The 13,096-nt window shown below is 37.4% G+C and overlaps 1 protein-coding gene across 4 annotated transcripts in view; it reads right to left on the reverse strand.

Moving 5' to 3' along the window:
• The window catches only part of LOC101671379 (torsin-1A-interacting protein 2), a 40,238-nt gene that overhangs the window by 4,565 nt on the left and 22,577 nt on the right, over positions 1 to 13,096 (reverse strand). For all 4 annotated transcript variants that reach the window (XM_004767885.1, XM_004767883.3, XM_004767884.3 and 1 more), the window contains exons 2-4: positions 7,021 to 7,199; positions 4,276 to 4,755; positions 1,409 to 1,510 (exon numbers count right to left, since the gene is read on the reverse strand). In XM_004767885.1, the coding sequence (XP_004767942.1) occupies positions 1,409 to 1,510; positions 4,276 to 4,755; positions 7,021 to 7,054 (616 nt within the window). In that variant the 5' untranslated portion in view covers positions 7,055 to 7,199. The remainder of the gene's footprint in view (positions 1 to 1,408; positions 1,511 to 4,275; positions 4,756 to 7,020; positions 7,200 to 13,096) is intronic.

The raw sequence follows: 13,096 nt of genomic DNA on the forward strand, positions 1-13,096 counted from the left end.
TGGTGATGGGAAAACTGGACAGCTACATGCAAAAGAATGAAACTAAATCGCTTTCTTACACCATACACAAAATCAAATTCAAAATGGATTAAAGACCTAAATAGGAGACCTGAAACCATAAAATCATAAAATCCTAGAAAAGAACACGGGAAAGTAAGACCTCTGATATCAACCATAGCCACACTTTTCTAGGTATGTCTCCTGATGCAAAGGATATAAAAGCAAAAATAAACTATTGGGACTACAACAAAATAAAAAGGCTTTGCATGGCAAAGGAAACAATCAACAAAACTAAAAGGCAACCTACCTAATGGGAGAAGGTATCTGCCAATGACATGTCCGATAAAGGATTAGTATCAAAAATTTATAAAGGGCTTACACCAATCAACACCCAATAAACAAATAATCAAATTAAACAGTGGGCAGAAGAAATGAAGAGACATTTCTCCAAAGAAGACATCCAGATGGCCAACACACCCATGAAAAGATGTTCAACATCATTCCTCATCAGAGAAATGCAAATCAAAAGTACAAATAGGTATCACCTTACACCTGTTAGAATGGCAAAGGTCAACAACATAAGAAACAACAGGAAAAGATGGCGAAGAGGCGGAGAAAGGGGAAGGGTCTTACACTGTTGCTGGGACTGTCCTCTCCAGTGGTGCAGCATCCTCAAAAGTTAAAAACAGAGCTACCCTACTACTCAGCAACTGTGCTACTGGGTATTGACACAAAAAATACAAAAACACTAACTCAAAAAGATACACGCACCCCTATGCTTATTGCAGCATTGCCTACCACAGCCAAATTATGGAAGCGGCCTGAGTGTCCAGCAGCAGAGGAGTGGATATAGATGTGGAGTGCGTGCATATGTACACACACATACTGGAATAATATTCAGCCAAAAAAAAAAAAATGAAGTCTCGTCATTTGCAACAACATGGATGGAGAAAGTATAAGGCTAAACGGAGTCAGTCAGAAAAAGGCAAATACCATGTGATTTCAGTCGTATGTGGAATTTAAGAAACGAGACAAATGAGCAAGGAAGAAAAGAAGAGACAAACCAAAATCACAGACTCTACAGAGAGAACAAACTGATGGTCATCAGAGGGGAGAGGCGAGAGGCGGGGGGGATGGGCACACAGGTGACGGGGATTAAGGAGGGCACGTGCCGTGTCGCGCACCGAGTGATGGATGGAGTTGCGGAATTACTAGCCTGTACACCTGAGACTGACAGAACACTGTAAGTTAACTGTACTGGAATTGAGACAAAACAGAACAACACACTATAAAACAATGTTAAAACTGTTGGAATCTGTTAGTTTTCTAGTTCGAGTTTTCTCCTTTTCTCTGAGGATTTCTGAATGTGAATCAACACAACAACAAGACCAATTTTTTTTTCTCCTACCATAACTCCAAAGATCCTTTTTATCCATCTTTTTTATGGTATCCGGTGCATTCTCTTTGTTTTCTTCCAACTCTTGTGTTTCTTGCTGATGACTCTCAGCCTCTGGGGAGAAAAGGAATATTATTTGCAGAAAATATACTAATGGGGTATCATATACTTTAAAACTCTTACCAAACCAAATTATTAGATTGAGAGGATTTCTGTACTTTGTAAAATCTTATACAAAGCTAACTTTTGTTCTGTCTTTTCCTTAAGGCTATTACTTTCACTCTACTTAGAAGAATAAAATCAAGTGCTGTAAATTCATGTAGGGTTACTGTTGCTACAGTCACTATTCCTCACTGGTCCTCATGTCAAGGACAAAGAAACAAGCATCCTAATATTACAGCCAAGCTTATCTACAATGTGTCTCGAGAAAATGTTCAAAATTAAAAAGGGATTTAAGAAGTGTTAGCTGCGGGCACCTGGCTAGCTCAGTTGGGAGAGCATGCACTGATCTCAGGGTCATGAGTTCAAGCCCTACACTGGGTATAGTAGAGCTTACTCAAATAAATAAAGCACAAATAAATAAATAAATAAATAAATAAAACACTTAAAAAAATTAAGTGTTAGCTGAACACAAGACTCATTATCACAGAGCAATGGTACTCTAACTCCAGGGTTCAAGTCATGTGGCAAGACTCCAAGTACACAAAAACAGAGACTCTTTTAAGTTTAGAGATAGGAGAGATTACTGTACAGTTACAAAACAGCTTACAAAAGCAAGTTTGAACTTCTTAGTGAAGGAAGGACAAAAAGCAAGGAATACAAAGTAAAGAAAATTGGTGAATTACATAAAAATGTAGGTGTGAGGCGAGATAGCAATCTTAAAATGTGAAAAGGAGGGCAGTATTTTGTAGCCCTCTCGGTCACTCTACAGCCGAGATGTGTGCTTACGGTGTACTCCATTAACATGAAGAAATAAGATCATCTCCACCTATAAAGGGTCGTGTATTTAGTCAAAGCCCACCCCAAAGAATGGACTTTAAAATATCATATCACAGGGGCGCCTGGGTGGCTCAGTGGGTTAAAGCCTCTGCCTTCCCGCTCGGGTCCTGGGATCGAGCCTCGCATCGGGCTCTCTGCTCGGCAGGGAGCCTGCTTCCCTCTCCCCCTCTGCCTGCTGCTCTGCCTGCTTGTGATCTATCTCTCTATCAAATAAATAAATAAAATCTTTAAAAAAAAAAAAAATATCATATCACAGACTATAAAAGGATCTTTACTGATACCCTCCTGTAGCCCCACCTTACCCATCATGGCAAAAGGTCTAGCAATGTTAAGGGCTTTGCCCAAGGTCACATAAAGAGATGTGATTAGAACAAGGCTTCTCATCTGCTAGGTCAGCTCATTCCATTATACATATAAATATATATATATATATATATATATATATATAATGGAATATATAGAATATATATATATAATGGAATGTATATATGTATGTAATATAATATATATTATATATATTATATTATATTATATTAAGTTGCTTCCCATACATAGCCTGCATTTTTAAAACAATATTTTCTTCCTCTACTCAGTGAACCTGCATACTGGTGAAAATCTGATGGAAGATTAATAGTTCATACAAGTCACATTCATTTATGTAACAACTATTCATAAAGTTGCTTCTCTGTGCCCAGTGCCACAGAAACACAATGAATGACAAAGACATAGTCCTTGCCTTCACTGAAGTTACAAACTATCCTAATGATTAGTGAATGAAACATTATATTATTTGAGATCTGTCACTGACTTATTGTGAAACATGAATTTCCAGTCCTTAGTCGAGTCCCTGAGGCAGAATGTCTTACATTTTATATTCCTTTGCACTTGGCAAATAGGCGTTTTAGACTTAGCTCTTCTGTGTACTTACGAAATACAAATCTGTCCATGCAATTATGGACAGTGAAAGCTAGGAGAGACCAGCTTTTGGATAGTTCTTATCCAACCTTTTCATACTACAAATAGGAAACTGAAGTACCAAGGAGTTAAGAGACCTGCCCAGGGTCACCCAGGTTAGCAAGTGGTAGGGCCACAACTAAAACTCATGTGTCTTTTGTGTTCCAGTTAAGGACTTAGCTGCTGCAACTATTATCCTCATAGAAGATAGGATGTTTACTCTCCTTAATATACAAGTGGGGGAAATCATATAGAGAGAAATTAACCGACCTGCTCAAAGTCCTATAAAATATGACTGAGTTAAGGGCACTGGACCATTGATGCTGGTTTTTAAATATACCCATCTCTTGATTTATGCAGCATTTAGTTTCAAAAAAAAAAATTAAAAAATGTTAAGTAAAACTGTGTTCCTAAAATAAAAAAATAAATAAAAGCCAGAGGTGAAGTTTTAAAAAGTCAATCTCTTTTTAAAAATCATACTACATTACTACAAACAGTAAGTAAATAAAAATAGTTTAAGGGCATCTGGTGGCTCAGTCAGTTAAGCACCTGCCTTGGGCTCAGGTCATGATCCCAGGGTCCTGGGATCGAGCCCCACATCAGGCTCCCTGCTCAGCGGCGAGTCTGCCTCTTCCTCTGACCCTTCCCTCTCTCATGCTCTAAATCTCTCTCTCTCTCTGAAACAAATAAAAAAATTTTTTTTAAGTTTAAAAAGGCAGTTTATGTGTTGGAAGCTACTTAAGTAGTGCAATGAGCTAGTCAACGAGATGAGAAACCTCACTATAATCTCAGCTCAGTCGTGTCTCTTTAAGTGGCCTTGATCCTATAAAGAGAAGTTCTCTAAAAAGTTCTCTAAAAAGAAGGCCCCTGACCTATGCTGTGTCCTCAGCAACAGAGCAAGACAAAAGTCCGATGGGCTTCCTCACCTGGTGCCAGCCGTCGCCTCCTCACGGAAGGCTGGCTCTCCGGCGCTACAGGGGAATGCTCAGGGCTCGGGGCACCCCGAGGGTCCGCGGCGGGTGGCTCCGGTGAAACTCCAGGTTCGCTGCTCACCTCTTCAGGCAGGGCTGCAGAGCCGCTCTGTAAGACTGCATCTTCTCTTTCTACCCTGTCACTTGGAGATCTGGTGGGTTCTGGTAGGTTCTGTTCTTCCTGAAAACTCTGGTTATTCTCATGTTGTGTTTTAGCCTTTGGATAGTTCCCATAATTTGTCCCATCTGGACTGTCTGATTGATCATCTGTGTCTGCACTTCCTGTACCTATGGTTTCTACCCCTTGGTGGACGACGTCATTGAGACCAGAGGCAGAGTCTGGGGTCTGAGCTTCTTCAATGGTACTTTCGGGGACTGTGGTCTCCTGTGCCTGAGGACTTACTGATACGTCATTTTTCAAATCCTTTTGAGGGGCTATTGAGATAAAAATTTATAATTTTTATTGAAAAAAATTCCCTATTTTTTTGTAGTTTAACAAGGTCCCTGATTAATAAGGAATATGTGTATAGATTTGATGGTTTACAGGCACTCTTCCTAAACATTACTTCTCTTGATTTCTACTCCAGGTGGTTAAGACAGACTTACTATGTGTTAATAAATCTAATAACACTAATGTAGAACTATTTTGAATGACAGAACCAATTTTTGGTTTATTAAATACATCCTCTTCCCTAACAAAATAATGAAAATAGGCAATAATCGTCAAGAACAATTAAAACCACTATGCAAAAAGCTGATGAGACATTTTATAATGAATGAACCAACTGATCACCCTTAACATCACAGAAAGAGGGAAAAAACAGACATCATTAACCTCCCAGGTCAGTGCAGTGGGAAGTGCACTATACCACCTATGAAGTATTCTTGCCAAATGAACTGGTATCTGATCAAGATTCTAGAGCTAATTACTGGCTTCCATGAAATATTTGGATAGAGGAACATATTAAATCATGCATCAAAAAATTAACATAATAATTACTATAATAATAAAATCGATTATTGATTAAATATTTTTAAAAATCATGCCTCAGACTTATATAAATAAGACTCAAATAAATAAATAAATTTATAATAAATAAATAAATAAATAATAAATAAAATCTTTAAAAAAAAAGAATTGCATATTTATGACTAAAATTACATGATGTCTAGAATTTGCCTCAATTCAAGAATGAGGGAGAAAGGAGCAAGACTACAGATGAAATAATGTGTTGACAGCAGATGAAGTCATTTGATGGGTATGTGGGATTCATCTCATCTCCGTCTCCATGCTTATGTATGTCTCACATTTTCTATAATAAAGCTTAAAAAGAAAGCAACCTAAAAGATATATCAATCAAATATAGTGAGTAGTCCACTAAAAAAAAAATCCCAAACCGCAACTGTGGAGAAAAAAAAAGATTAGGGAGAAAAAAAAAGGTATGAGGTAAGCGGGGAAATGTACATACTGATTAAATGTTTTATGATATTAAGGAACAACTATTAATATCTTTTTCAGGTGTCATATGCTATTTTGGTTACTTTTTTAAAAAATTATCTATAAGAGACGTAAACTGAAGTATGCACAAACAAAATGATATAATGCCTTGGATTTGCATTTAAATATTCCAAGGCAGGCAACATGATCAGCATTATAGGAATGCCTGGGTGGCTCAGCTAGTTAGTCATCTGCCTTCGGCTCAGGTCATGATTCTGGGGTCCTGAGATCGAGTCCTGCATCTGGCTCCTTGCTTGGCAGGGAGCCTGTTTCTCCCTCTGCCTGCAGCTTCTCCCCCTACTTGTGCGCACACACAGGCTCCCTCTGACAAATAAATTAAAAAAATGTTTTTAATCAGCATTATGTAGGTTATAATTGAAATTTAGATGTTGAGGGGCACCTGGGTGGCTCAGTGGGTTAAAACCTCTGCCTTCATCTCAGGTCATGAACCCAGGGTCCTGGGATCAAGCCCTGTGTTGGGCTCTCTGCTCGGCAGGGAGCCAGCTTCCTCCTCTCTCTCTCTGCCTGCCTCTCTGTCTACTTGTAATCTCTGTCTGTCAAATAAATAAATAAATCTTTAAAAAAAAAAAAAAAGGAAAGAAAGGAATTTAGATGTTGAAATTACCATATTGTTTGCCTGAAACTAGTATTACACTGTATTTCAACTAACTGGAATTAAAATAAAAACTTGGAAAAAAAAAAGGAATTAGATGTTGAGTATGTGGGAATTCATTATAGTACTAACTTTTATATATTTTAAAATACCCTCAATAAAAGTTTTAAGTAAATATGCCCTCTTCTGAAATATCTACTTACTTTGCCTATTTTTATCTTCTACCTATACATACAAGCAAGATAAAGAATTTAAATTTCATCTTTCCCTATAACTTAAAGTAGATGGAACGTCAGTTTTCTTGATTTTTAAAAATAGAACTCCAAAAATTAGTCTACTGTCCCTACTGTATTTTTCCTAGGTTTCTACTACTGGAATCTCTAAAACATTAATCTTCCTCATAATTCGGGTCAGATACTATGGTAGACTTCTAAATACAAAAGAATAAGAATAATCATACCAAACTATCAAACTAATCTTTTTTACTTCCGAACTTCAGGTTTCCATCATCTGAGATCCTCCCTTAGAAAAGATCTAGATTCCTACAGCACAGATCTGGACAAACCAGTGCTGTACAGACTAGTCTTACCCTCTGCAGGATCCCTAAGTCCTCTGTCCGCCATGTTTGTGTTCTAGCTCTTCAGACTTTGGGATACTTTTTGTTAGTGTCTGGTTTTTCTTGTGAAGATGTCTTGTTTTCTTCTTGTCCCAAGTCCCAACAGACTCATGCTTCCCGTGGACCCAGGAAACAAGGCATTTATACAGTGACTAAAATAAAATGAAAAAAATTAAATGACTTTTTATTCATACATGGAATAAATGCCAATTTTAGCTTTATTTATTCAATCTGTTTAGTTTGAGTAATAGTTCCTCTTTGAAACCTTTCTACTGAAGAAGAAATGTTTTCTGGCTTTGGTGAGGAGTCAAATCCTTGACAAGTAGAAAAAAGCTTCAGATTATTCAATTTTGCATAGATGCCATAATCTCCTAATACATTCCACTGAGTTGAAAGGATGGAAAATGCTAAATGACCAGAATCTTAAAGACAATGTCTTTGAAAATGGAATAAATAGTAATTCTAAGAGTAGACATTTAAGTCACCGCTCAGTTAATCGTCACTACAGATTTCCTTTATGTCTTCAATTTCTGTCCCATACAAATCTCTCAGCCCATCAGCAGCTTTCACTTATCATTACTAAATAACAATGCACAGGGAGTACACCTACAAACTAAGGTAGCTGCCTTAGGAAATACATATTAGGAGTTGTATCACTGCCTTTGCAGAGATTCCCTCACAGTATTCTTTTTAGATCTCTTTAATGCCTTTCCATATGGTGCTCAAAGAAGACTGATGTATAATTATGAGCTATATACAAAAGGAATCAAAATCAGAGGCAATTCATAATCAATAAAATATTTCTATTATCATATATATTATATATATATAGCATATATATAAATATTATATATAAAAATCACTTTTTTGGTCAGGAACAATAATACCAAAAATACTTAACTTGTCTTATCTGTAAAAATGATAAGGACTGCTATGAGGATTAAATACAAAAGTATATGTGAAATAGGTTTGGAAAGGGTTACATTTTTGATGGCCTAGTTGAGAGGCTAGCCAGCTAGCATCGTGTCTTTTTCACCAGCACTCCTCTGTAAAATTTTATTTTACGAGTTGAATACTTTAATCCCAAATGCCTGGTATAATGCCTAGGGTAAAGCAGACTCCCTATTTTAATTTAAAAGAATATGGATAACTAAATGTATGAATGTACAGAGTGGAGCCAATTATAAACGTGAAAGGAGGGAAGGAGTTAGAGACAGGCCTTCTTTCTGCTGGTGTAGACATCCAGAGAACATGTCTCAGATTTGGAGAGTTCGTGGTCACCCTTTTATCTTCTTCAATCTCCTAAGACTAGGCTTTCAACTCTACTTTTCATCAGCATGATATGTTGCAATGAGGGTTTCTCTCCTATCCTAGGTTCATAATAGAAATAAAAAGTCCCCAGTCTTTTTCTCGTTAAAACACTTTTTTCCTGTTAGCCCAAACCAGGAAAACGATGGGTAAAACTTTCTTATGCACCAGTGACAAAAATTTTAGAAAGCAAAGATGCTATTCATAATAACAATAAGGAATCTCATATTAAAAACTAAAAGATACCTGGTAATAAATCAAACAACAGCTATGCAAGAAATTTAGAATGGGGTGAATTTTATGGTATGTAAATTACACCTCAATAAAGCTGTATTTAAAAAAAAAAAGAACTTTAGGAAGAAAAGCATAAAACTTTATTGAAGGACATAAAAAAGACCTAAGTAGAGAGATACATCATGTGCATAGACAGTAAGACTAAACCATTGATGCCAATTCTTTCCAAATTAATCTGTATATTCACTGTAAATTGAAACAAAATTGTAAGACAATTTTTGGATTGTTGCATGTTTCTTAGAGAATGGACAGCTGACCCTAAAATTCACACAGAGCAGTAAAGGATTAAAAAGAGGTAAGATAATTCTGAGGGAGGGGAGCTATCTTTGCCCCATACATCAAGACTTATTATAAAACTTACAGTAAATAAAAATGATAGGGCAATGGTACAAGGAACAAATAGAACATACAGAATAGAGAGCCAGGAAATATATGCACACATAGATAAAGGAAACTGGCTATAAGCGACAAGAGGGAAAGAATGGATTAATGAATAGTTTGAGGACAAGTGACAGTTTAAATGGGAAAAAAATAGATTTCACCCTGCCACCCGACACAAAAATCAATTCCAGATTAGAGACCTACACATAAAGAGAAAAACTTTCAATTTCTTTATAATCTCAAGGTTTTCTTAAAACAAGATATAAAATACACAAACCATAAAGGGGAATTCTGATGTAATCACATATTAAATGCTCATTTCTATACAAATCATCAAAATCGAAGTTAAAACATAAATTCACTGACTAGAAAAATATCAGCAACACATATAATAATCAGCAGGGGATTAATATCCAGAACACATAAAGACTCCTAAGAGACAGATAATGCTATGAAAAAGTGGACAAAAGAGTTTAACAGTTTTAACAAATTGTTAAAACGAAGAGGAAACCTACCATTCTAATGAATCAATAAGAAGAGTGGTCAAGGAAATGCAAAACAAATTAATGACATACAACAGCTTTTTACAACCATTGACTGGCAAAAATTTCAAGTCAGGCAATACCAGGTGTTGGCAAGGATTTGGATATACAGAGTTCTTAAATGCTACTGGCAACAAGGCAAACTGTTACAACTTTGGAGAGCAATATGGCAATATCTGGTAAAGTTAAGATGTGCATGTTCTACAAATTGTCAACTGCACTTTTAGATTTATGCCTCAGAGAAACTTTCGAGGTTGGTGGCAGCATCGCTTAAAATGAGCAAAAATGAGAAAACCCCCTAAATGTCCATTAATAAGGAAGTGGATTTTAAAAAACTGTGGTATATTCTTACAATGTAGTAGCATATATGGCAATTAAAACAATGAATTATAGATCTCAAAAATTTGTAGAAGTACAGCATTATTAATTTTACATACAATTTAAAAAATAAATTTATACTACATCGTGTTTCAAAGAAGTATACAAATGGCATAAATAAGAACCACTGATACAAACCACAACCACGGATGTTATCTAAAAAGTGTAAGTTAAAGTCACACATAAAGGAGTATTATGCCAAATGATTTCATTTATATGAACTTCCAGAACAGGCCAATCATGGTCTATGGTGACAGAAGATCTATCAGTGGCTCCTGGGGAAGAGAACTGACTGGGAAAAGGCATAAGGAAACCTTTTGGGGTTAAGAAAGTATCTCATATCTTTATTGAGGTGGTGGTTACGTTTATCATCAAACTTAAAATCTGTACATTGCATGTACCCTCAATAAACTTTATTTCCAGAACTGAACATTATTTCCAAACAACTGAATGCTTTCAAAAATACATTGCCTGCTAGCTAGAATGTAGCCAATACACATTCTGTAGAAGGAACCATCACAGATCTTTCTATAATCTTACAAATGCTCAGCATATACCTTTCTTGTCACGAGGCACACATTCCTGCAGCCCATTTCATTCAGGCCCTTTGTAACAGATCACTGTTCATAGCTGAAATGGTATCCCCTCAAGGCTACAAGGAAGAAGTGGTATAAACATGGAGGTTCTCGACACATCCTTGCAAGAAGTCACATGGTGGGGCACCTGGGAGATCTTGAGGCCACTATTCCCAAAGCAGGTCACCTTTCGAGCGGTGTCCGATCCATATGAGGAAATGGAACCTCTGGACTGATTAATGAAAGTGAGGCAGAGCCTCATCCTGATGGAAAATGGCAATGTTGGAGACATTTTGCAGCGGCAGGAAAAACCCTTCCATAATCATGTCCACAAAAAGACTCCTCTGATGGTATCCTTTGCAAAAAGAACTGATGAAAACCCATGTGCTTCATATGGCACAATATTTACTTTCAGCAAATCCCTTACAAGTTTGTGAAATGTTGATTTTCAGTGCCCCATACATGGATGTTATGATTCATTTTGCCACTTAAGGAAAACACAGCCTCACCAATGGTGACTATCTGCACTTCCCTGCGACCCTGAATCCTGCAGCAAAAGTTGTATCATTTTATTTTAACAGTCTCTGCATGAGGGCTTTAAATAGAATAAAGCAATAAAGTTTTATTCTCCCTTAAGGAAGAACGCCATAGATGGTACCCTGAAGGATGCTTTCCTTCATTTCCACATCCTGGGACTTCTCTAAATAAGGACACAAATTTGCCTCCCTACTTTTCCTCTGCTGCTGTGATTGCCTTGGGCTCTTTTAAGATGTATCCTTTCTGTTCCATCCATTGTAACAATGGTAATGCTTTGACAACTTGGTTAAGTGTTCACAGACTAGTACACTGCCTGACCTTTGCATCTTTTAGTGGACTCCAACACACATGATGAAGTGTCGTAAGGGGAACTCGACAAACTGGTGCACATTACATCTTTATGCACAAATGTTACTGGTGTTACTGAGTAGTAACATATTTAAAGCAGTCGATTGTCTTATTGCTCTGAACCATTGTTTAAATACATATAAAATAAAAAATTAAACACAGGAACAGGAAGGATACACATCAGCTTCCATTTGATGCTTGCTTCTGCTGACAGAAGGACAGAAACAGGATAAGGACAAGAACGGGTTCCAACTCTATTTGTCAAGTATCTTTAAAAAAAAGAAACTTGAGGCAAATGTAGCAAAACATTAATGTATTTTAGATCTGGTTACCTGGTGAATGTTATTTTCTGGACTTTTCTATATGTTTGATATAGTTAATACTTTTTTAAAATGAGTAATACAATGCATCAGCCTCTGTAAGGAAAAGCATCAAAAGGCAGAGCCTATGATGCTTTTGCCTTTGAGCTCGCAAGCAATGAATTTATGCTACACAGGCCACTTCAACCACAGCCTTCCATGCATTTTGTCACAAGCAGCTGGGAGGAGAAAGGACAAGAAAAAGCTGCCTGTGAGAACAGTATCAGGGCTGGGAGAGCAGCAGGACTTCACCCAACTTCTACTCATTCTGAAAACCTCTGGTCCCACCATGGGGACCAGGCAGGAGGGAGGGCGGGAGGGGACAGAGACCGAGAGGAGACCTGGGGAATAAAGGGTAGGTACCAGGAAGCACTGGAATCTGTAACACTTAAGCAATATTTTTTTTTAAGGATTTTATTTATTTTAGAAAGAGGGAGAGCAAGAGGGAACATGAGTGAGCATGAGTGGGGGAGGGGCACAGGGAGAGAGAGAATCCCAAGGCGGGGATCAATCTCATGACTCCAAAATCATGACCTGAGCCAAAACTAAGAGTCAGACGCTTAACCAACTGAGCCATCCCAGGTGCTCCTAACGTGGTATATTTAAAAAAAGAGAGAGAGAGAGAATCAGAAGCTCAGCAGCTAAGGACAAAAGAGAATCAGTCAATTCAAGACAGTAATTTAGATATAAATGCCATCATGACTAACATATGGCAGTCAGGGCCCAATAAATACATATTATCTTTCTTCTATTTTTAAACACTTTTTTTTTTTTTTAAAGATTTTATTTATTTGAAAGAGAGAACAAGACAGCAAGAGCAGAAGCACAAGCAGGGGGTGTGGGAGAGGGAGAAGCAGACTTCCTGCCGAGAGAAGGGAGTCCTGTGTGGGGCTCCATCCCAGGACTCTGGGATCATGACCTGGGACGAAGGCAGATACTTAATAGACTGAGCCACCCAGGCCCACCTGCTTTTGGTGTCATTTTAGGCTCTAGGGATAACAAGCAGGTATCCTGGCCCTCAAACGATTTATAATTCTGCTGTAGAGACAACATAAAAAACATACACAGCAAAAATAATTGGTAACATTTATTGAGTGCCTTGTTTATGCCAACAGCATCCAAAGCACTTTATGTATTCATTCATTTAATCTTCACAACAGTCTTATGAGGTCTGGACCATTAATATTCTTACTATTTTACAGACAAGGAAACTGACAAACACAGAGCTTAAGAACCTTCCCCCAAAACACAACTAGTAAAGGCAGAGTCAGGATTGGAACACAATCTGACTGTGTGACCCAAGCTTTTACCCATGCCCCCCCCCCAA

This window comes from Mustela putorius, unplaced genomic scaffold (assembly GCF_011764305.1).
Source record: "Mustela putorius furo isolate JIRA1106 unplaced genomic scaffold, ASM1176430v1.1 tig00537335_pilon_pilon_pilon, whole genome shotgun sequence".
Classification (NCBI taxonomy): domain Eukaryota; kingdom Metazoa; phylum Chordata; class Mammalia; order Carnivora; family Mustelidae; genus Mustela; species Mustela putorius.